The following is a 21900-nucleotide window of genomic DNA, read 5'->3' as shown; positions in this document are numbered from 1 at the left end:
GATTTTTGTGGGTTTTTTTTTTTTAATTTGTCCAAACTGAGAGTGACTGAAGACTTAGTCCAAACTTCAGGCATTGGAAGGGGCTGCCCAGGAGTCACCTGGGAGTTGTTCAAGGGGCAACTGGATGTGGCACTCAGTGCTCTGGTCTACTTGACAAGGTGGTGAACAGCCAAAGGTTGGACTCAATGATCTTGGAGGTCTTTTCCAATCTTTATCATTCTGTGATTCCAAACCAAGAACCTAGATGATGAATCCCCTCAATTCTGTAAAAGACAAATAAAGAAAGTGAGGTCTCTGTTCCACATGTGAACCTCTGCAAAATGAACAGCATCACTGTTGTCCCACTGAGCCAATGACTCAAGTGGCTGAAGAAACAAAGCTAAAGTGTTAAATGTGTCTGGTATTTCCTGGGTAAGAGGTTGAGAGTAGTCTGAGGGCTAGAAATGGCTCGTCCTGCCTTCAGCAGCCGTCCTCATTCATCCTGCTGCTGTGTTGCAAATCAAAAGCATAGAAATCACCTATCTCTCTTCTAATTAACTCAGATCTGCGCTAGACGTTAATAGCTGGCAAGATGGTAATCTTGCAGTTTTATCACAGTAATTAGGTCATGAATTATGTCCTGTAAGATCAATAATAGTTTTCCAAGTATTCCATCATTAAGGAGTAAAGATGTAATTACATACTCTCATCTGCCTTGCATTGGCAGCCAGGGGAAGGGGTAGGAGGGTATGAATATGGTGCTTGTGGTATGAATGTTGCTGCTCAACACTAATTCATCTGCCACAGCACACTGTAGAAAGCAACAGACTGTTCCTGGTAGTGTTTTTTTTTCTTTCTTTTTTTTTTTAATGTAGTAACAGACAAAAAAACTATCTGAAGTGACAAGTTTGCTAATTGGAAGGCTGTGGCCCCCTGCAAGCCAATTAATTACTTCAGCAGAATATCTGTAATAAAATTACTGTCTTTGTAAAAAAGCATAAATCATGAATCATGGAATCATAGAATATCCTGAGCTGGAAGGGACCCACAAGGACCATCAAAACCCAACTCCTGGCCCTGTGCAGGACACCCCAACAATCCCTCCGTGTGCCTGAGAGTATTGTCCAAATACTCCTTTAGCTCTGGGAGGCAATATCCAAATAATTTCTTCACTTAAAGTGACTGGATCATTAAGGTAACTGGGGACCCTCCTTGCTTTAATCTTACAGAAAATACCTTGGCCAATGAAGGAATATCCCACAGCTCAGCCCCTCAGCTGGGTTCACGTCCCATGCAGCACACCCTGACTGTTCATGTTCAGGCTGTCAGGAGTGTGGGAGGAAGCAAAACACCGGGAGTTTCAGAGACAAACGTTACTTGTCCACACTGGATTCATTTGCATGCCCAAGGCTGATCCTGCAGTGAAGCAGAATTGTTATCAGATGTGCCTTCAGAGACTTTTTGTCCCAGAGCTCTCCAAAGTGTGTGGGATGTGTCTTGTGGCTCTTGGCCCATGAAAATTTTAGCAACTTGCATGTGCAGCAGTGTCATCCTGGTGCAACAAGGGTTTCTTGTGCTGTAGACCGTAATCTTGGAGCATAAGCCAAGAAATGCCACAATTCATGTGTTCTGACATTAAACTGGAGATGCAACTCCAATTCTACCAGCTCATCCAGTTGAGGCAGATGAAATGCTGGAGCAGACTAGACCAGCATGGGCAGTAGAGCCTTGTGGACAAAAGGGGATTGGAGTTGTAATCCTGCTCTTGCCACGGACTGACCTTGGCCCAGGCAGTTTTCTGTAGAAGGATGTAATACTTAGCAGCCCTGAGAGGTAGGCAGGTAAGAAGCTTAATTAATGTTTGCGTAGTAACCTGGAGATTACCTAATAAAAGGTGTTATACATTTGTGAGGGGTTGTTGTGCCGTTTGTCCCCGTGGACGTGTGTGGGTTACAGGAAGCGGAAGGTCGTGTCATGATGTCATTGGCAATTTCTGACTCAAATCCACATTGGCGTCTTTCGAACCCTTCTCCTTCTTCCTGCCTCCTGGAGAATTGTAATTCCTTCCTTTGTAGGACAGCGTGTTTTCTGTGCCTCACAGCTGAGCCGAGACCTAATCTGGGACAGAGACCTTCACAATGAAGAACTGATTGAGATTCAGGACACAGGAGGAAGATCACAAATGGCAGAGCAATAGACACATGCACAGTTTATTACACAGTAGAGAACTTGCTGACCTGATTGTTGTTTCTTCATACAAACTCAGGAGAAGATGGGTTATTTGTCCTGTGTTGGATATTCTCTGGTCTGGTACAGCTGAAAAGATGGTAGTGTAGGAATATCAGCTTTGGATGGTTGTATTTCTGGAAGGTGGTTGACTAGAGCTGAAATGGCAAGTGGAGCCAAGAGAGCTCGTCTGAAAAAGTCTTTTGAGAAGCTTTGGGCTCTCTCAAGAGAGAATAATTATTTTCCCTCTTAAGCTTGGGGTCCTGGAGACCAGAGAGTGCCTCCTGGGAGTTGGAGCACAAGGTAAAATACAGCTTGCTGGAGTAAGTGGTTGTATTTTCTCTATGGCTCGTGACATGGGAGGAGGCTGCCTGTTTGTTTGCTGAGAAAGAGTGAGAAAAAAGGCTAAAACTTGAAGCAGAGACTTAGGACAAGGAGGACAGAGGACAAGGAGGATTTGTTTAGAGAGCACCCCGGCAGTGTGTGAAGCTCAGAAAGGTTGATGCAGTGCCCACCCTTGTATTCAAAGGGCCACAGGTTCTTCGGCTGTTGAAGTGCTGAAGTGTCTAATGTTAGTGGCCAGGGCTGCTGGGTGGAAACAGGTTACTGGGGAAGTTTTGTTTCTGGGGAAACAAAGCTGTTGTGTCATAAATCTGAGACCTAAAGTGTGGGGAATGGGTCTGACTTTCTTTGGATAAAATCTGAAAGCGATGCCCTGCCCTCTCGCTGCGGTTGTCCCCTTCCCTTCGTGCCATTTGCATGATCTGCACGCTTGGCCAAAGGGTCCCTCCAACTTTTTCCATGTAATGCTGCAAGTTTGTAAGCAAATGGGATAAGCAACTGAGAAGCCCCACTCAGGAATGTGAAGTATTTCCAAGTGGTTCTTTCCAGAAGTGAAGCAGATTCCTTCTGTGTGGATCACGGCTCCTGCTGCACTGAAAAACTTTCCTCCCTTTCCTTGGATCGGTGGTGGGAGGCTCCACAGGGGAGAGGTCCACCTCTCACCTCTCCTGCTGCCCTCATTGTACTTCCAGAGCTATGCACCTCACCCCTGCTTTATTGTGCTGCTTTTATTCAAATATTCCTTAGCAGCAGCCAGTAAAAAATACCAACTCCTACATACTTGGGGTATTTGGGGAAGGTACACACCGTCTTTGGAGTCACAATATGACCCTGTACACTGTCTCTCTAAACAGCCATAGAAGCAGCTGCATTTACAGTGTCTTTCTACCTGACCTCAGGTTTTATTTCCATTGTGACCATCCCACATTCACTGTTAAACCACTGTTACTCCTGAAACACTTTATGTTCTGGGAGGGTCAGCTATAAATTAGAGACAGCTTCATTTCTTCCACAAGAGACATTATTCCTTCAGGGAATAGGAGAGTGGCTAGAGGTGGTAAATAGTGCTTTTCCCAACATCCCAGGATAGTCTGATTAAATAAGAGAAAGACTGTGTGCAATTTGGCTTCTTGACCCTGGGGAGGAGGATAGGAAGGAAGGTGTGAGTGCCAACCCTCTGCCAGCTTCATCCAGACTTGGGTGGCAGTGGTTCACGGGGAGGTCCTGGAAGTTTGTTTTATCTGTGAGGTTTCCAGAGTGTATTTTGGGAGTGAAATGTCCAGTTTGTTGAAAGCAATGCTTCTTCTGGTGTTTCTCACAGCAGGTGTTGTAGCCTGTGATGTGTCGTCATTGTGCCCTTGGTTCCCCATAGTGAGAGGGAACCTCAGTAACACACAAAGGATTCAGTCTGGAGCTCCTGATAGGAAACCTTGCCAGATTTGTCAACTGGGGCCCTCAGCAAAGGCTGATGCTGCCATGAGGAGGCAGTGGCTGGAGCTGGGAGGGAGAAGCAGGATCCAGCCAGCCAGGTGCTCCGTGAAAGGCAGCAAGTTGAAGGGAGGGGAAGGAAGGACCAACTGTCACGAGCTGTCAGATGTCTGAAGAGTGATAGATGGGGTTATGAAATTTGGAACGTGAGTGGGAGAGGGGCAGGGGGCTACTAGGTAAAGAGGAGGAGGAGGAAGTGGCTGTGAGCCTTGCCAAAGGGACAGGCTGGGAACCACTGGTCCAGTGACCGGACTGCGGGACAGGAAACCAGTTTCCTTTATCTGCAGCTAATGGGCTGTGTGACGTGGACAGACTGGCCTACTTCTCTTTGCCTCAGTGATCCAGTCTGCAACCAAGTGACCTCATCACTGGCCTTCCTATGTGAAGGCTTCCATAGGCTCCCTGTGCACAGTTTATCCTTTGATTTGTTCTACCAACAACCGCCTCTTGCTTATCACTGAAAGGCTCACACACCGTCGTCGTCAGAGCGCGCCTGGAGACGCGATTTCTGACAGGTTCAGAGTTAGAAATCAGCAAATGCGAACACTGACCTTGCTAGAGCTTTTCTCCAAAGAGCTGGGGTGTTCAGCTGAGCTGCTGAACCTGCTGCTCTTCTCTGCCAGCCCTGAATGCTTGTTTTCGCCACTAACATCGAGTTGCCTGTGGCACTACCTGGGCATGGCCCATATCTTGGACTGCAGAGAGCTGGGAAGCAGCCAGGCATTATGAAATAGGTTGGCTGGCAACTGGGATATTGATGGGAGGACTCGGGGAGCACTGAGAGGTGCATTGCTTTGGGGGATTAATGCCTGTCCTGGCTGGAGCTGCTCCTCCCAGCCGTATTTGGACATATGACTTAATCCTGATCCTACCCAATCTGTCAGTAATGAACACGTAGAAGACAGAGTGCATTCCACCCAGGAGAAGAGGGCTCAGCCAAGAAGCTTCTAACTAGGTCACTGATGAGCAATCTTTCCCCTCCCTTTGTGTCATTTTTATTAATCACTTGAAAAATAGGTTGAGTAATGATTGCAAGCAACTTGTCAAGCCAATTAAAAACAGAGAAAGGTAGGGCTGTGAAGCTGAAGACAAATGCTGTGCTGGTTTTAAATGAGTGTCTGTAAACCCCACTGACCTGTGAGTAATTGCCTCCGAAAAAACTGGCAGTGTGCGTGTTTCTCAGTGTGAAGGTTTGTTTCTTCTGAATCCATGGGGCAAACAGTTCATTGTGGTCCAGAGAGGTATCACCAGAGCAAAATCACTTTGAATCTGTCTTGTAGCTTAGCCTTAGTCTGGTTTGACTATTAGCATATAGACTCTTCAACAAGGGCTTGTCAAAGGGTTTCATACACTTTGGGCATGAAATAAAATAATACAGAGCACTTGCTATTGAAGGTAGCTTATTTTATGTAGCTTGCTTGAACATAAGTTCCCATAATAACTTTATAAACTGTCTAACTGGAAGATAAATTGCCAAATCTTCTTATTTGTTGAGCAGTGTTGGACTTCGAGGGAAAAGAGCTGCTGGGCAATCTCAGCAGCATCTTAGTTCAGTTTGTTGAGTTTCCCCAGAGTGGATTCTCTAGGACCATTCAGTTAATTCAGCATTGGGTCTTTTTGTTTATTTTTTGTGGGGGATGGATTGTATGTGCCAACAATAAATATTTATACTCTTGTGTTCCTTTTACTCTCTATCTGTAGTTTGTCTCTTGTGAAATACGTGCCAGCACTGTGGGTGCTATGAAACAGCATTACTCTTTGGGAGACTGTTGTATAGTGTGTTAGATCCTGCTGTCCAGGATGTGTCTTCCCATCTGTTCCTGGCTCAAATCCTCTTCTCCTCAATTTTAGTTGTTGCTTTTAGTTACCATTCATAGATTGAAATGTGATATTAAGGAGGAAGATCCAAGTTATGCCCTGCTGCCTTCTCTTGCCACTGCTCTGTCAGCTGGGTGGCAATAACAAAGTGACACAAATAAGCTTTCCTGGGGGATGGTTGAGAGCAGCCTTCTTCTAAAACTATTTATGAAACAAATGGAAAAGCACATGCTTCCCTCCTTCCTAAAAGGAGTAACAGCCCAGGGGAGTGGAGGGTAGCTCATGAGCCTGTCACCTCTTCAGCATTAAGTTCTTGTTTTTCATCATTTCTGGAAGTTCAGGTTAGGGAAGGGTGCAGGAATTTTGTTTTCTGCTGGGACAAGGGACTTGTTTAAAGCCCCCTGCACTTGCCAAGCAATTAGTAAAGTTAAGTGATTTGCCCCCATGCCATTGTGGAGAGCTCTCTGTGCTCTCTGTAACTTGGTTGTAGACATCACAGTCAACCCCTGGCTTCCCAGTCTCCTTTTTTCCCTCCTCATGCAAATTGTTGGTTCTTTCCCTGTGGAAATGTGTGCCTAAACCCACCTGTGTTTTCTGCCCTCCAGAGTTAATGAGCTCTATGTGGATGACCCAGACAAAGACAGTGGAGGTAAAATAGAAGTGAATTTGAACATCAGTTTGCCAAACCTGCATTGTGAATGTGAGTACTCCTTCTCACTTAGCAGTTTTTCTTTGTGTTTTAAATAATACTTCAAATGAGCCCAAATTGGTACAGTGGCCCTTCTTCTGTAACAGGGTGGATGGAGATCAAGTAGCTGCAGCCTTTGCCAATATCCCATTGCTTTCTGTTCCAGGCCAGGACACTTGTTTTCTTGGACCTTGTGCTCACTCTGCAGCCTGTGTTAGTGGCTACTCTCCCTCACTGGCTTCTTTCTAAATCTCATTTCCTTTTTTTTATAGCAACCTTTTTGTGTCTGGGAGCAAGAAACCTCCCAAGTTTCATTCGTAACTGAACACACCAGCTGGTTGTTGGTTTTTCCCAAATCACCTGCTTGTCTACCTAAAGTTTTTCTGTTTGTGTAATTGAGATAGCAGTCAGCTGGCAGGACATGGGAGGTATATTTGTGTCAGATAGGCAGTGTGAAAAGTTTGGTGACAAGGTTCTTTCAGGTATAACAATATTTGAGATGTCAACAAAAGAGATATGGATTTTTTCCCAGTAAAAGCAATGTATGCTTTTCCTATGCAACTTTCCTGGTCTTTTGATTTTTTTGTCTTCTTCCTTCCCACCCATGCAGTGGTTGGACTAGACATCCAAGATGAAATGGGAAGGCACGAAGTGGGTCATATCGACAACTCGATGAAGATCCCTCTCAACAATGGGGATGGCTGCAGGTTTGAGGGCCATTTCAGCATCAACAAGGTGAGTAGGAATGACAGTGTGTGAGTGTGTGGGGACAGGGGGAATGCTGGCAAGATCCATTTGTAAAATGCTCTTGAAAATCTGTGTGTCAGCGCCTCTCCTGCAGTGTGTATGTTCATGTCCCTGGTCAGGGGGAAGGTTAAGTCTCGGTGCTGCAGATGGTGTGGGGAGAGGAGGCTGTGTGGCCAGACTAACAGGGAATGTGTTAGATCAGGGGTTTTCTCTACTCTCCAAAACAGATAATTGAGATAGAATTGCTGAACAGCAGAGAGCAGCTCTGTGTTGCAGCCAGTGCTGCCTTTCAGTGCAGCAGCCCAGTGTTTAGGCTGTGTGTGCACTCCCTACAAACGCCAAGCGGCTTCTATGTCTACTTGTCATAACTTCTGCACCTCCAGAATGTGACTCACTGTGGAGAGGTCTTTGGCAATGTCTATCCAAGCCCTCTTTTGTTCCGAGAGCCGCAGAATGACAGGAATGTTCCCTACTAGAGGGTGCCAGTGCAGCAGAAGCGGCTCCGTGCTGGGATGTTTGGAATACAGCACGAGGGCTCTGCGCATGCTTTGCCGGGATGCTCTGCTTCTGTCTCAAAGAATGAAAATCCAGGCCTGGAGGAGGCTCCTCTCTGGGATGGGTGTGTTCAGGATTGAATAATCTTGCTATGTAATGCTGGAGATGACTAGCTGGGGTGGGGGAGGCAGTGCTGGGACCCACTGATGTCCTAAGAAGGGCACACCCTTTATTCACTCCTCTCCATGTACCACAGGCTACAAAATCTTACTTCCTTTTTTTCCTCCCAGGTCATGTTCAATCATATCTAAAAATAAGAGGCAGAACCTCTTACTGATTCTGTGGCATGGAAAGGATTAGGGACTTAAAAAGAGGACGTTTTGTTCCTCACCTCTAAGCCACCAAGATTGCTGGCAGCTGATAGTCCACAAAACTGGGAAAGAGCTTCTTGCAAAGTACTTCTTGTTCAGATAATTCCCGAAGGATGGAGCTGGGGGATTTGTCTGCTAGATGTCTTGTGTCCTGCTCACCAAAGCAGCTCAGAAGGGGGGTGATGTATATGTCAGTGAGGAGCTTCCTTCAGTGCTTAATTTGTGTCTCATATAGTGGCTGGGACAGCTGTTAGAGGAGGGGACCCGATCCAGGACTTCTGACTCTGGCAACCTGAACCTCTTGTGTGTGACCTGGAGGTCTGCATTCCCTTGGCAGGAATTGTACAGGCTTCTGTATGAGCTGGGACCTGGAGTGGGACCTGGCCAGGCTTTGAAACTTGACCGAGGGTTGCACTTGGGTGTTATTCTCGAACCTGAGGAGGGAGGACAAGGTGACAGTGAGATGATTGTGTGCCTCTTACCGCAGAGTCTGCCGCCCTGTTCACTGAGCTTGTTTATGACACAGCTGGTGTCCACACCTGAAATTGTTCCCAGGAGTGCACTGCTGTTCCTCAAGTCATTAAATTAGCTTTCCTGAAAGCACATGGAACCGGCATGTGGCCTCCCGTGGCCCTGCTGGTGCTCTCTGCAGAGAGCACCGTGGGCACCAGTTGTATAACCATCCTCCCACTCTTGTCTTGGGCCATGCCACATTGCTTCTCAGTGTTGCTTCATTTCACAACCTTTTCTCAATAGAAAAATATTCTTGCACCCTCCATAACAGATTGAGCTGTATCTGCTGAAAGACTTCATGGAACAGGGCTGGTGACCTGAAAACTGTGTGTGTGCTGGAGTGGTCCCATCAGAATGACACCAGTGCTCACTTTCTGTCTTGGAACTGAGTCCTTAAATGAAATTTGTATTTTGCAGAACTTTGTATTTACCTCCATTTAAAAATTTAAGATTAAAAATTAAGACTCCTGCTGTCTCCTGCCAGGGCTAGAAACAGAAGATCTAGATTAGCTTGTATGGGAAGGCCCCTTGGGTTTGGTGGGTTTTTCCTCTTTTTATCTAAAACTCATTCTTAGGCACAATCTCAAATGCTCACGACCAGTACTGAAAGAAGAATAAATCCACAGCTTTCTGGACTGTTCTGCAGCATTGGGGCGCATTAACAAATGCAAGATGTGGGAGTAAAACATTAAGCAACTGTTTGTTGTCTGTCAGAGACAGGAATTTTATTTTAATAGGATGAAAGACATAGCCTTAAGTGTTGGGAATCCCTGAAGTTGGGAGTGATCCACTCATCAGTTCCTAATCAGCAGGGCTAGCACCGTGAGGGTGCCAAACTCTTGGGCTGTGGGATGTATCCGATCCGAGTGTTGATCAAGTGCAGGGAGGTATCCCAGAGCCTTTCTCTGACGTGCCAGAGGTTGTCCACTGCTCACTAGGTACAGCCTGGATGGATCCAGGCACTTCCATGTCATATCACAGAGCCGAGCAATGCCTTGAGGGGTAAAATGTGAAATCCTGTCTTCCCTCTCCTGACTAATTCCAGGTCCCTGGTAACTTTCACGTGTCGACGCACAGCGCCACTGCACAGCCCCAGAACCCCGACATGACTCACGTCATCCACAAGCTCTCCTTTGGGGACAAGTTACAGGTGAGCTCTCGTCCCTGAAAATTCCCTGGCTGCAGGGGAATGCAGTGAGAGGGGTTTAACATTAGACACTTTGGATTTTATGGAAGGGCCATGTACAGTGTGGGGAGGCCGTAAGAAAGGACTGCTTGGGTCAGCAAGCCCATCCCTTGTGTCCATGCAACATCTGGAAGGGTTCACAGCTGGTTCCCTGCCACCACTTCAGGGAAGGAGCAGTGTCCAGTCATAGAGTAACTTTACTCTTTTCTTCTGAAACTGAAAGTGCTTTTGGAAAACTGCGTGGCTGTCTTCCTGCAGGGAGTAGGAATGAGGATTCATGGCTCAGCAAAATCCCGTTTTCAGTATTAACACAGCAGACAAACCTTTCTGCCTTTGTGGAGGAGCAGTGAGTGTACTCAGGGAAGATGTGTGCTTGCTACTGTCTTTACCAAAGCACCAGACAAGTTCTTTTTAATTCACTTCACTGTACTCGTATAGCAGACACCTATTAGTCAAATTTGTTCTATGAAACACAAGTTAGACTTGGAACTGCCAATTCCCTGCTGGGAAGAAGCTGATTGTGTGCACTTGCCCAGTGGATAGAATTTCACCAGGTGTTGCAAGTTATGTAATAATACCTGATTTCTCAATAAAGGCAGATTACAGCACTTCTCTAGCCTACTTCCAAGGAGCTGGCATCACAGGTGGGAGTTATGCATGTGCACACCCAGTTTGCAACTCACCCTAAACACTGCTTACCCATAGTCTCTCTGTAATCTTCCTTCCTCAGCACAGACGTCTCATTAGTCTGCTTCTTGTACACCCACTTCCAAAACCCTTTTTCATGCTAACAAGTCTAAGCGTTGCTTTGTAGTCTTCTGATTCTGCTCCCGGCTTCTTTTAGGAAATATCTTGTGTGGGAACGGTGAAATATTAGCATATAAATAAGCTTGGCTTAATGTCTGTAAAGCACACTGAGATTATGAAAAATATTAGGTAAGTGCTAATAGGGAGTTCTGCATTTTGCGTGGGAAGTCAGTGCTCTGAGGTAGCATTCCCATTGTTTTATCATGGAGTCTTGGAGTAAGGGAGCTGAAGTGTGAATCAGCATGAAGGAGGAGCCTGGACAGTTGGGGGCAAAGGAGCAAGTGTCTTCAGTTGTGGTGGTGAGAAACCTGTCTAGCAAACAGGTAGTTGGCTCCTGATTTGGACAAGTTCAGATTAGTATTTTCAGAGTTCAAAATAACTACTCATCATCTCCATACACAAGAAGGGAGCACGTAGGTGCTGCTGATCCTGTAGGCAAACAGGAGTTCAACAGCACAAATTAAAGGAGGATATGTTCTCTAAACAGGGGCTACCAAGACTCAGCAAGCACTTGGAGCCAGCAAGTATGGAGAGCTTTAAACCTGTCTGGATGCACCTTTGAAAATTTTGGGTTGTCTCCACCTGCTTTGATGTAATACATGCTTATATTTCTTAAACAGAGTGAGAAGCTTCTCATTCACTTGTGTCATGTGCTGGGAGTTAGTTCTTTGTAAGTTGTTACTGACCCTGCCAAAATGATCCACTAAGGTACAGGCTGTGTTCTCCAGAAAAACCAGTCTGTTTGAAACACAGATTTGAATTTCATCATCTACTGATGAAGCTTCAAGTCTTCATCAGTACTTCATGCACAATAGTGGCAGACTTTTTGTAGATTTTTTTCCCTCATTGAGATGAGACTGAAATTCAAGGATGAATTTCAAGGATGAAGTTCTTGCATGTCAGGTAACCCAGTAAAGAAAAAGATGTGGGAAATAGGAGATTATGCATTTTTAATCATAGATTTCTCTGAAGTGCTGGATCATGGTGTTGAATAATCCTGGTTTTAACCTTGTGAGGTGTCTTCCCATTATAGTTGCAAGGTTGGAAGTTATTTTAGCCTGCTGTTGGTCTCCACCCAAGTGATATGTCCACGTATGTTGTATGTCAACACTTAATTCTTCTGTAACATGGGTCTCAAAAAGATGCTTGCCAGGACCTTGGACACCCTATGCTTTAACCTCTACAAGCACATGCAAAGACATATAACTGGACATATAACTCAGGCAGAGATGAAGAACAGGCTAAAATAACTTCCAGCCTTGGCCTATCAAGGGAACACAAGACCCCTCACAAGGTTAAAACCAGGATTATTCAAGACCATGATCTAGTACTCAAGAGAAATTATGATTTAAAAGGCATAATTTCTTACTTTCCACATCTGGCTTTACTGGGTTACCTGTCATACAAGAATTCATTGGTTTGAATTTTGGTCTCATCTGCATGAGGGAAAAATCTACATGAGGAAGTTTGAAGTGGACCTTAAAGTCTCTGGCTCAGATATGCTGTGAGAGACTTACTTCCTACCCGTATCAAGAACAGAACAGAATACTGAAGAAGGGGCTTCTCTTTCTTCATATGCCTTTTACAATGAGTAAAGAGTAAGTACAGCCTGCACGTGTAGTTTGGAAATGGTTGCTGCTGTGTAAAATATCTGAAATGAGGTGAAAGGCACTGCAGCAGGTTTGGCTGTTGCTCTTGCTCTGCTCCTGTTACCAGCACTTTCCACTTGAACTTGGTGATGATTTTGTCTCTCTAGGACTTCCTTTCTACTGAGCAAAACTGATTCAGTTGCTGCTTCCTCCAAATCATCATCTACTCCATAGTGTTCAGAATAGGGAAATGGCCTTTAGGATGAGACAAACAACGTGCTGCCAGTTTGAGAGGGTCTGGGGAGGAGATTGCACTGCCCTGTTGGTGAGGTGAAACCCTGTCATACCCATGACCAAATACTTACTCCAAACTCTTCTTCCCTGTTGTCTGACTTAAGGTCAGGAATTTCTAGGCTGTGGAGTTATTTGTCTTTTCTGTGTAGTTTAATGTACATTGTATGAGTGACACAGTGTCTGAACCTACAGCTCTTGCTGGGGGATTTCCCTGTCTGGAGTGTTCACAGATTGATTATTCTGTTGGTGGACATCAGACTGCAGATCACAGTATGTGCAAGGCATGGGATGGAAATCCTGTTATTCTGGGCAAACAGATACTTGCATGCCTGGGATCAGCTGCAGGAAAAGTTGAAGGGATGGCAGTGATGGCATGTGTCCTTCCCATCTCCAAGGGCACAGTGTGACAACTGGCCTAATGAGTGCAAGCTGTACAAACCCAACTGCTCTGACATGAGCTACCTTTGCAGCAGAACTCCTGAGTTTTAGCCTGTGTGACTCCCATTTAGTTCTCTTTCAGCCTGATAAATTAATGTCACAGTTAACTCTGCTCTTAGGAAATAATCTCACCATGAAATTTCACAACTGGCCTCTTCCAACTGCAATTCCTTTAGCTTTGGAGTGGTTTTGGAGTTTCATTTTGTAAGGTGTTGTGAAATCAACTTTTTTGCTTGGAGCCTACCTCTGTGATGATGGTCACTGAAAGATATTTCAGGTCATCTTTTACTGGGTCGAGGCTTTGTTTTCACAGAGTTTGAATCAGGCTGATCTAGTTACAGGACAGGGAAGCAAAGATCAGAAGTATCAAGTCAGGTTTTTTCATGAGCCTTTTTGCTTTCCAGGTCCATAACGTTCACGGAGCATTCAATGCCTTGGAGGGAGCAGACAAGCTCAGCTCAAATCGTATGTATTCCTAGTGATTACAGGTCTTAGCCACTCTCTGCAGGAGGGAAAACAGGGCTATTCACACAACACTGGTGTATCCAGAAGTCTTTCATTTGCCTCTTTAGCCAAAATGATCCAGATGTTGCTGGCTGACATTTCCATTTTCTCCAGTACTACAGAGAGGGCTTAGCCCAAAATGTCCTTTGCAGCCCTTTTGCAAACTGGATGTTGTTTCCAGCTCTGTTAAAACTGACTCAGAGCTAGGCAGTTTTTTATCCATGTTCTATTCCTATCATTCCCCCACCACCAGAACTTACCCTTATTCTCGTGTCACAAGTTAGCACCTACCTGAAGTTCTACACTGTGGCTGGAAGGAGAGGGACTTTCATTCCCCTGCTTTATGACCAGCACACAAAGGGAAATTTCCAGTACAGGCTACAATTCAGCACAGATTTTTCTCTCAAGTGTTCAGGCTCCTGCAGGACATCAGTCCTGTCCATTTCTTGGAAAAAAACTTCTTTGGCTGTTCCTGAAGATATACAATTGTGGTTTGGGGTTTTTTTACTCCAGGAGCCAAATGTCATGTTACACTTGGTTAAAGGATCCTGCAGAGAAGTAGGGTAGAATTCTGTTTGAGAACTGTTATAGCAGACACAAAAAATGACACAAGCCATTAAAGTAATGAAAAAAAAAAAGGTAAGCAGCTGTAGGAGAAGGAAGAAGAGAAAGAAAGATGGGTGCACAAGAAATCACAGGTTTTGATGCCTCAGCTGCTTCTGTCAAAAGGAGCTCAGTGAGCTGCAGCTCTAACCTGAGCTGGTTCCTGATTTAACCAGGCTTTTGTGGTGGTGATAAGTGTTACCATTTATAGTTGCAAGCAGTTAGGAAGGTTCAGGTAACCCAAACCCCGTGGGTTGTGGTCCTACAGAAGTGGTGGGTGAGTTCTGGTGTCATCCAACTACCTGACAAAGTTCTGTACAAAGGACATAAATGTAGGATGTGAAATTGTCGCTTTGTCACAGAACTTGAGATAAGGAGGAGGGAGGTTCCTTTTTTGTGACTTCCTTTGCCTTGAAATGTTGTGTAGGCTGTGACTCCTTTCTCTGAATGCTAATGTGTACTTTCCTTTCCTTTCTTGACCACAGCCCTTGCATCTCACGACTATATACTGAAGATAGTCCCGACGGTGTACGAAGACATGAGCGGGAAGCAGCGATACTCCTACCAATACACAGTAGCAAACAAGGTAAAGAGGCAGGTAGTTCTCAAGGAGGCTCCTCGTTGCAGCCCAGTGGATGCCTGGAGGATGTTCAGTCACCGTTCTTCCCCCCCTGCTCTGTGCTGTGCCATGTACATGTGTTTGTAGGGGAGCAGTAGCCTCTGCTGGGAGAAGGAGGAACTGAAGCTCTTCGGAGTGGGGCTTCCTGGTGCTCCTGGGGCTGGCATTTACCAGGATTGGGGTTGAGTGGGCTTGTCAAAGCAGATGATGATATTTTCATCCCTGAGAAAGGTATTCTTCCTGCTGACGTTCCCATCTGTCAGTTTAACTGATCTAGATTTCTGGGAGGGTTTCACGTGCTGCAGGAGCTCTTATTGTTTGTGTCAAGATGCATCTGAATGGAAACTTTAACCCAGCTGAAGATAAAAAACATCACTTACACCTGGTTTCAGTTATAAAACAGTCTCATTTTTGATGGATGTATCAGACACATAAATTAACCAAGTTTTTAGCTTTTTAGAAATGTTGATTTCAGACATTAAGCCACTGAACCTGTAGCAACAAATATATACTGGTTGACTCTTTCACAGTGCCTGCTTTGTTATGGTGGATTATCACAGAATCATATAGGTTGGAAAAGAGCTTCAAGATTGTTGAGTCCAACCTGTGACCCACCTTGTCAGCCAGACCAGAGCACTGAGTGCCATGCCCAGCATTTTAGTAATACAATGTATTGAAATTTTTTTTTAAAGGGAAAAAAAAAGACCCTACTTACTCTTTAAGGTGAAAAGCATCTTTCAGTTTAAAATTATTTGCCAGTTGCATGCTAAATGAAAATCCAGAATCTGTTAATAATATCTAGCTACTGCTAGTTTGCCCCAACTGATAATCAAGCACACACTCTCCTGGACTAGTTCTCAGATTTATGTTCCCGTCTAGTGACTTTTGGGCTTGCCTGTATGGTGTGTCTCAGGGATTTGGACATCTCCCTGTGTTCAGATTACAATGTATTTGTTCTGCTTAATGTCACAACTGCTGTTCTGATAAGACTCTTGCGATAGAAGTCCTGAAAGTACTCTGGAAAATAGACAGGAGGAGCTTTTGACACTTCTGTGAGCTTGGCTGCAGATGGGGGCGTTCAGCCAAGACTGACTCATTAGGGCAGGATTGCTGTGGGGAAAAGGGGAGAGGAAGGAAAAAATGAGGTCAGTTCTGTCAAAACTGAAGTGCAGAGAAACTGTGCTGCATCTGCATTTTCTTCTTTTGTTGCTTTAGTCCTTTACTCCCAGACTGATCAGTGGGAAAGAGAAATGGGAAGCCATTGCAATAGTCTGCCACAGAGTGATAAGTATGAAGAGATGAAGAGGGTCTTAAGTGTGGGCTGTGTCTCCTCTCTTACCTCCTACACCCTCTGTTTCCTCACTTCCCCAGATAACCACAGTCCCAAGATGTGCTGCAGAACTCCAATAAGAGCCCTGAAAATATTATAACTAGGGGCTTCTTCTCTTGTCATCGATGGGAAAAAACCTCAATAGTGGAAAATTTGGGATTTATATAAGATTAATGAAGATAAATTCTGTTTCATTAGCTCCCTCAGAGCTCACAGAGAGCAAAATTGTATTTTTTGTATCATGCTCATGAGTGTACTATTGCTTGTCTTTTCTTCATCTTTTTGAAGTACTTGCCTCTGTGTAGAGGACAATTGAAAGAGAAGAGGTGATCTGAGTTGGCAGCATGTCACAGGGCTAGAGAAGGGAAGATAGAGAGGCATCGTATGCCACGCTGGTGCTGATGGCTCTCCTTGGATTGCTGAGTCCCCAGCCTGCTTTTCTTGGATTTTTCTTCGAGCTGTGAATGCCCTGATCATTGAAAACTGATATCTGTTTCCACTGAGAGCATAACCAAATTATTATCTCAAAAAGATATGACTTTTGATACTAATATGATGTTAATATCTGTTCTGTATGGGCACTGTGCAGTGTGTCTTGCTGGGGGGCTGGCCTGTGGCTGATGGCCTTGTACCTGTTAGGAAAGAAATGGATTAAAGGAGATTATCACTGGCAATCTGAAGATGTCTCTCCTGAACCAACCTGGAATATTTTTTGAACCTTTGCCAATATTTTCTGTATACAGTTTCATTTTAGCTTCATTTTTAAACGTGGTTTAAACATGGCTCCACATGATTCATACTGAGTGGGCAAAGCACTCCCATTGTTGGTCCCAGTGGGAAGGGGGCCTTACAGAGGAGTGCAGGGATTTTCAGGTTCTTGCAAACTAAATTCCATTTGTTTGATAAATATCCCAGTATATGATATATATACAAAATATATTTACAGTGCAAAACCTTCACCTGCAACCACTTAGAGGCTGTTTGTATTTAAATAGAGCATCTCTAAACTAGAGAATCAATGTCAGCCTTTCTGTTTAGTTCTGCAACTTTGAATGAAGGTGAGAGTAATCACCATCGCTCTGTTCCCAGCTATATCATTATCAGACTATAAAGAGCTTGTTTTCCTGTTTGAGAAGGATGGGAGGTGGGCAGTAATACATGAATTCACTGTTTGCATCTTTCTGTCTGGTGACTGGTGCAAAACCGTAGAGTAAGAGCCAAATCCACAGAAGCAGTTTAATTGCAGGCACTCTCTGGGATGAGATTACTCACATTTTCTGCCATTTCCCCCCCTCTTTCTTCTCTAGGAGTACGTAGCCTACAGCCACACCGGCCGCATTATCCCCGCCATCTGGTTTCGTTACGACTTGAGCCCCATCACAGTGAAATACACAGAGAGGCGACAGCCTTTGTACAGGTTTATCACATCGGTGAGTTACTCTAAACCTCTAATTCTCCCTTCTCCTGCCTGCCCTTCATTTATCTTCTGAGCCTTTCTTGCCCAGAAGAATTGAGTTTCTGCTTCAGAGCGTTGTGACATGATTGAGATAAAGCAGCACATCACTGCGGTTGTACTGAAGTGTAAGTGAGGTGACTGGTAAGTCCAGTGCTCTGACAACTTGATTGAGTAGCTAGGCACAAAAAGAAGGAAAATTATGCTGTTCCAGAGGTGCCAGGCTCTGTCTAAGCAGAATGGGCTCTATTGCAGCATGTCAGAAACTTGGAAGTAAAGCTAACATGGTGTGCTGTAAAGCTGCAATAAACTGCTTGCTAATGATGAGATCAAACGTGCAGGGAATCATAGAATAGTGGGGTTGAAAGGGATCTTAAAGCTCATCTTGTTCCACCCCCTGCCATGAGCAGAGACACCTTTCACTAGACCAGGCTGCTCCAAGCTCTGTCCAACCTGGCCTTGAACACTTCCAGGGATGGGGCAGCCACAGCTTCTCTGGGCAACCTGTGCCAGCCAAAGTCATCCTCTTCTTACCTAGGGAAGTTTGCTCTGTGAAAAGTTCATGTGAGGGAAAGAGAACTATTTGATGACACAGAGCTGTCTGTCCTTGCTATCTGCTGGTTATTTGGATGACTTTTACAGTAAATAGAGACAAAACTGGCAACAGAGATTTTACCACCAGCCACATCTCTCCTCTCCTACAAGACACTGAATGCAAGGCCGTTGTTTTACTCAGTGCTGCTGCTTGGCTTAATATGGGAATTCCAGTTCCAGGCATTTACTTCTGGGTAGAAGTGGAGAAGAGCTGCATTATCAAATTCCAGAGGTGTTTTCCTGACGAGTTACATTTTGATCTGTCCAGATAGCATCCTGCAGTACTGATCTCAGCATCTATGACAAAACTGTGCTGTCCAAACTGCTGGTTAGGAAAAGAGCTATTTAAAGATCCTTTAAAAAATGAGTCCTCAGGGAGTTGGCTTAAAATTGAAGCTGCAGTGTGCTGTGCCAGTGAGGCATGGTGGAGTGTCAAGGAGTTGATAAATTGGCTGGAATGAAGACCTCAAATTTTGATTTTTAAACTGTTTAACTATTTTAATTAGAAGTAGCATAAACAGTGTAGCTGCGTTGCACTTTAAGATTTTGATTTTACAACTTCTGATAAACAGCAAGTTCCTTTCACTTAGCTTCAGACATGCTTGTGATCTCTAAGATACACAAATAACAAGAGAAAGGGACTTGAAGCAGAATCTAAATGTCGTGGTTTAAGACTTTCTCTTCTTAGCGTGTCTGATTTCAAAACATAATCCTAAAAAGGGACAAATATCAGCATTTCATGACTTGGCATCTCCTACTGCTTCTACATCCTTCCCTGACAATATGCTCTCAGAGCTTTCCTATGCATCTTGTTGGGGGTGAGGGTGGGGAGGTGTTTTTAATGGGAAACAGGGTTTGGAAATGATTAATAGGTGGGATTCTTGTCATGTCCATTGCAGCATTGATTCACTGCTGATATTCCATTGTGTTCATATAAATAGCATCTTTGTTGAATTTGATATCATGCTTCCGAGTTTACATAAGGGGTCCACAGGAGAGGGTCTCCTCCCTGGTTGCCACAATGACCTTTTGGATTTGTATCTCTTTGGATTTGTGTCTCATAACCTCAAAAACTGAAACCCTTATTTCCTACTGAGAATCCAAAAACAGAACAACAGATTCACTTCTATTTCCAAAAAGATTTTAAGGTTGATTAGTTTTCATCAAATAAGGAATTATGATAAAATATGAATTTCAGTTACTCCTCTCTTCCTCCCCAAAATAACAATCCTCTCCACATGCCACATTCCTCACTGGTCTAAGTTTGCATTTTGCATCACTGGCCCAAGCCTGAATTTTGCCCTGTCCTGTCTTTAAGGTTAGCCAGGCACTTTCTGGCTGCTGGACTGCTTAAGAAGAGTTTTACAGTTGATTTTTGGCTACTTTTTTTGATCTTATAAATGGCCATAGTGTCAAGCAGCTCACTTGGGGCCTTTCCAGTTGAATGCCCTTCCCATGGAGGCTGTGGATGACGCTGGTGCTGCAGTGGCTGCTGCAGCGACCAGACCCTCGTCAGGCGGGGCTGATGCAGAGGCAGATCCTTGTTCCAGGTGCTGTAGCCTGGCTCTGTCTGGCCCATCTGGCCCTGGTACAGGTGACCTGCTCTCACTCTCGTTTAGGCCAGGAATGTTGTACAGGAAGGCAGCCCTGGCTGTGGATGTGCCACACTTAAGGCTGTACAGTGTCCAGGGTGGCACTGAAAAGGCTGGAAGGGGGAGCAGAGGATCAAAACACCTTTGTCCTCGGTTTCCTTGCCCTGTTTTGATGATGTGATCTGTTCCATTGTGCTTTAGCCCCTTCCTGTATCCCAGTGTGGCCTTTTGCATCACAGTTTCCCTGGAGACCAGTCAGTGATGATCAGCACTGGGCTGAGGGCCAGACAGAGCCTGGGCTGGGGCATGCAGAGTCATTCCCAAATCCGGCTGGCCATGGAAATCGTCAGCTTGTTCTGAGCAGCAGCTGTTCAATTTAAAAACCACAAGGGAGGCTCTGGGATAGGGGCTCTTTGATTGTTTACTTGGGCAACGTGGCTTTCAGTACCTTTAAATTTGTCCCAGGGATGGGGGATGATCCTGTGGGCTTGAAAGAGACTTTAGGGAGGAAATGGTGTCAGAGGGAAGGACACAGTGTTGAGAGATGATCCCCATGTGAGAGATCAGATGAGACAGGGGTGTTGGCTGTTCTGCAGAGAGCCAAAGGCATCTCCTCCTGCTGCTGAGAAGGTTATCTTTGATATGATGATCTTTGATACTAATGAGTTTGCCCTCCAAAACTCCAGCACTGCTAAGAGCAGCATTATAGCACTGTAGCAGCACTCCCAGATCTTCTCTGTTCCCACTCTAACTCATGCCTGCTCCTTAGATTTTTTTGTGGTATGAAAAATGATCCTAATTTTCTGTACGATGTGAGAGGTGCTTCCTGTGCAGGACAAAAGGCTTTGGTTTAGCCTAAATTTTACTTTACATGTTGTACTCCCAAAAGTTCAGTACTAAGTAAGATTTTATGTTACTTATGGGTCAGTGCTGCCTCTGTCACTGTTCCGTGAGTTTTCCAGGGATCCTGGGTTTAACCACAGAAATGTGGCAGTGTTAAACACAGTTGGTTTTGCCTGTTAAACTGTGCTGCTTAAAATCAAGGCATCTCCCCATAAAGAGAAGCCATTCAGGACCTCATGGCTGAGGTTATGGAGCAAGGGGGAAAGTTTCACTGCTGAAAATTTATGAGTTCCTGTAAGTGGCCAAACTGAAAGAAGGTTTTATCATGAGGTCAGTCTAGGGGCTGGAAGGGGAGAGCAGGCAGAAAACAGCCAAAGTTCTGCTGAAGCATTCAAAATCCAAAGAAATTTTTTTTTTTCCTGGTATGAGAGGACTCATCTGGTCTCTAGGTGTGAGAAAATTAAACTGAAAATAATGGGATGGAGGAGCTGGAACGGAATGGTTGCAGGCAGAATAGTTTCAGCCAAGGGAGCTGTTACTGGCAGGTATCAGATTGTTTTTAAAAACAAGACAGCGTTATTCTGCAAGATGTGCTGCAGGTCAGCCAGAAATCTTTGTGTGGGATTCTGCAGCTTGCCATACCAGGAATTACCTAAGGGTCCTACTGGTCCCCTCTGTCCTTAAAAGTAATTTTCATACTTTAGGACATCCCAGAAGGTGCACAGTCATGTGTCTGACACTTGCCTTTCTGTTACTTTGCTTGCAACCTTGCCTCCTCCTACATATCCACTCATGTTTTCCTTTAGGCCTCAACCTGCATCCCAGCTGCTCTCCTGTAATAACCTTCTGTTGCAAACCCCTGTGCATTCCCCATGTTTCATGAGCTCTAACAGCTGGAATTATTCCACTTCTGTGTTTCTTTTCCTTCATCCTTTAATGGTTGGGCCTGACTCAAACTGTAACCTCATGGAGCCAAACGCAGATCATTCCTGGCATAAAACCACATTAACTACAAATAAATGCCTGATGCCTGCCTTCCATATGTGTTAGAACTGTGATGGTAAAGGAACACTGTGGTGCAGCTTCTGTGCTGACCTAGAGCCCAGTGCTGGTGCTGCCTTTCTTTATTCACAAGTACTCAAGGCTGTTTGTATTGGGGTCAGGCCCCAGGTGATGCCAGGTGTGTGTGACTCACACTCAGCACTACAGCTGAGCTGTGCAGATGAATTTTATTTTTTTTCTATTCCCCACCCCCTTACACTGCTGCACTGAAATCACATTTTCCTAGCATATGATGCAAAATCTTCGTGTTGGACGGGTTTTGTGTTTGTGGTGTGACATCTCCTGTCAGCTGAGCTGTTCTGGACTGAAATAACCCAAC

The 21900-nt window shown here is 44.9% G+C and overlaps 1 protein-coding gene across 1 annotated transcript in view; it reads left to right on the top strand.

The window, feature by feature from the left end:
- The window catches only part of ERGIC1 (endoplasmic reticulum-golgi intermediate compartment 1), a 60499-nt gene that overhangs the window by 32494 nt on the left and 6105 nt on the right, over positions 1 to 21900 (top strand). Inside the window, exons 5-10 of the mRNA XM_018073450.1 lie at positions 6459 to 6553; positions 7152 to 7276; positions 9713 to 9817; positions 13386 to 13446; positions 14574 to 14674; positions 17345 to 17467. Of these exons, the coding sequence (XP_017928939.1) occupies positions 6459 to 6553; positions 7152 to 7276; positions 9713 to 9817; positions 13386 to 13446; positions 14574 to 14674; positions 17345 to 17467 (610 nt within the window). The remainder of the gene's footprint in view (positions 1 to 6458; positions 6554 to 7151; positions 7277 to 9712; positions 9818 to 13385; positions 13447 to 14573; positions 14675 to 17344; positions 17468 to 21900) is intronic.

This window comes from Manacus vitellinus, unplaced genomic scaffold (genome assembly GCF_001715985.3).
Source record: "Manacus vitellinus isolate BGI_N305 unplaced genomic scaffold, ASM171598v3 scaffold_25_pilon, whole genome shotgun sequence".
NCBI lineage: Eukaryota > Metazoa > Chordata > Aves > Passeriformes > Pipridae > Manacus > Manacus vitellinus.
Note: the sequence above shows the minus strand (reverse complement) of the source record. Positions and strands in the feature narration are given on the sequence as shown.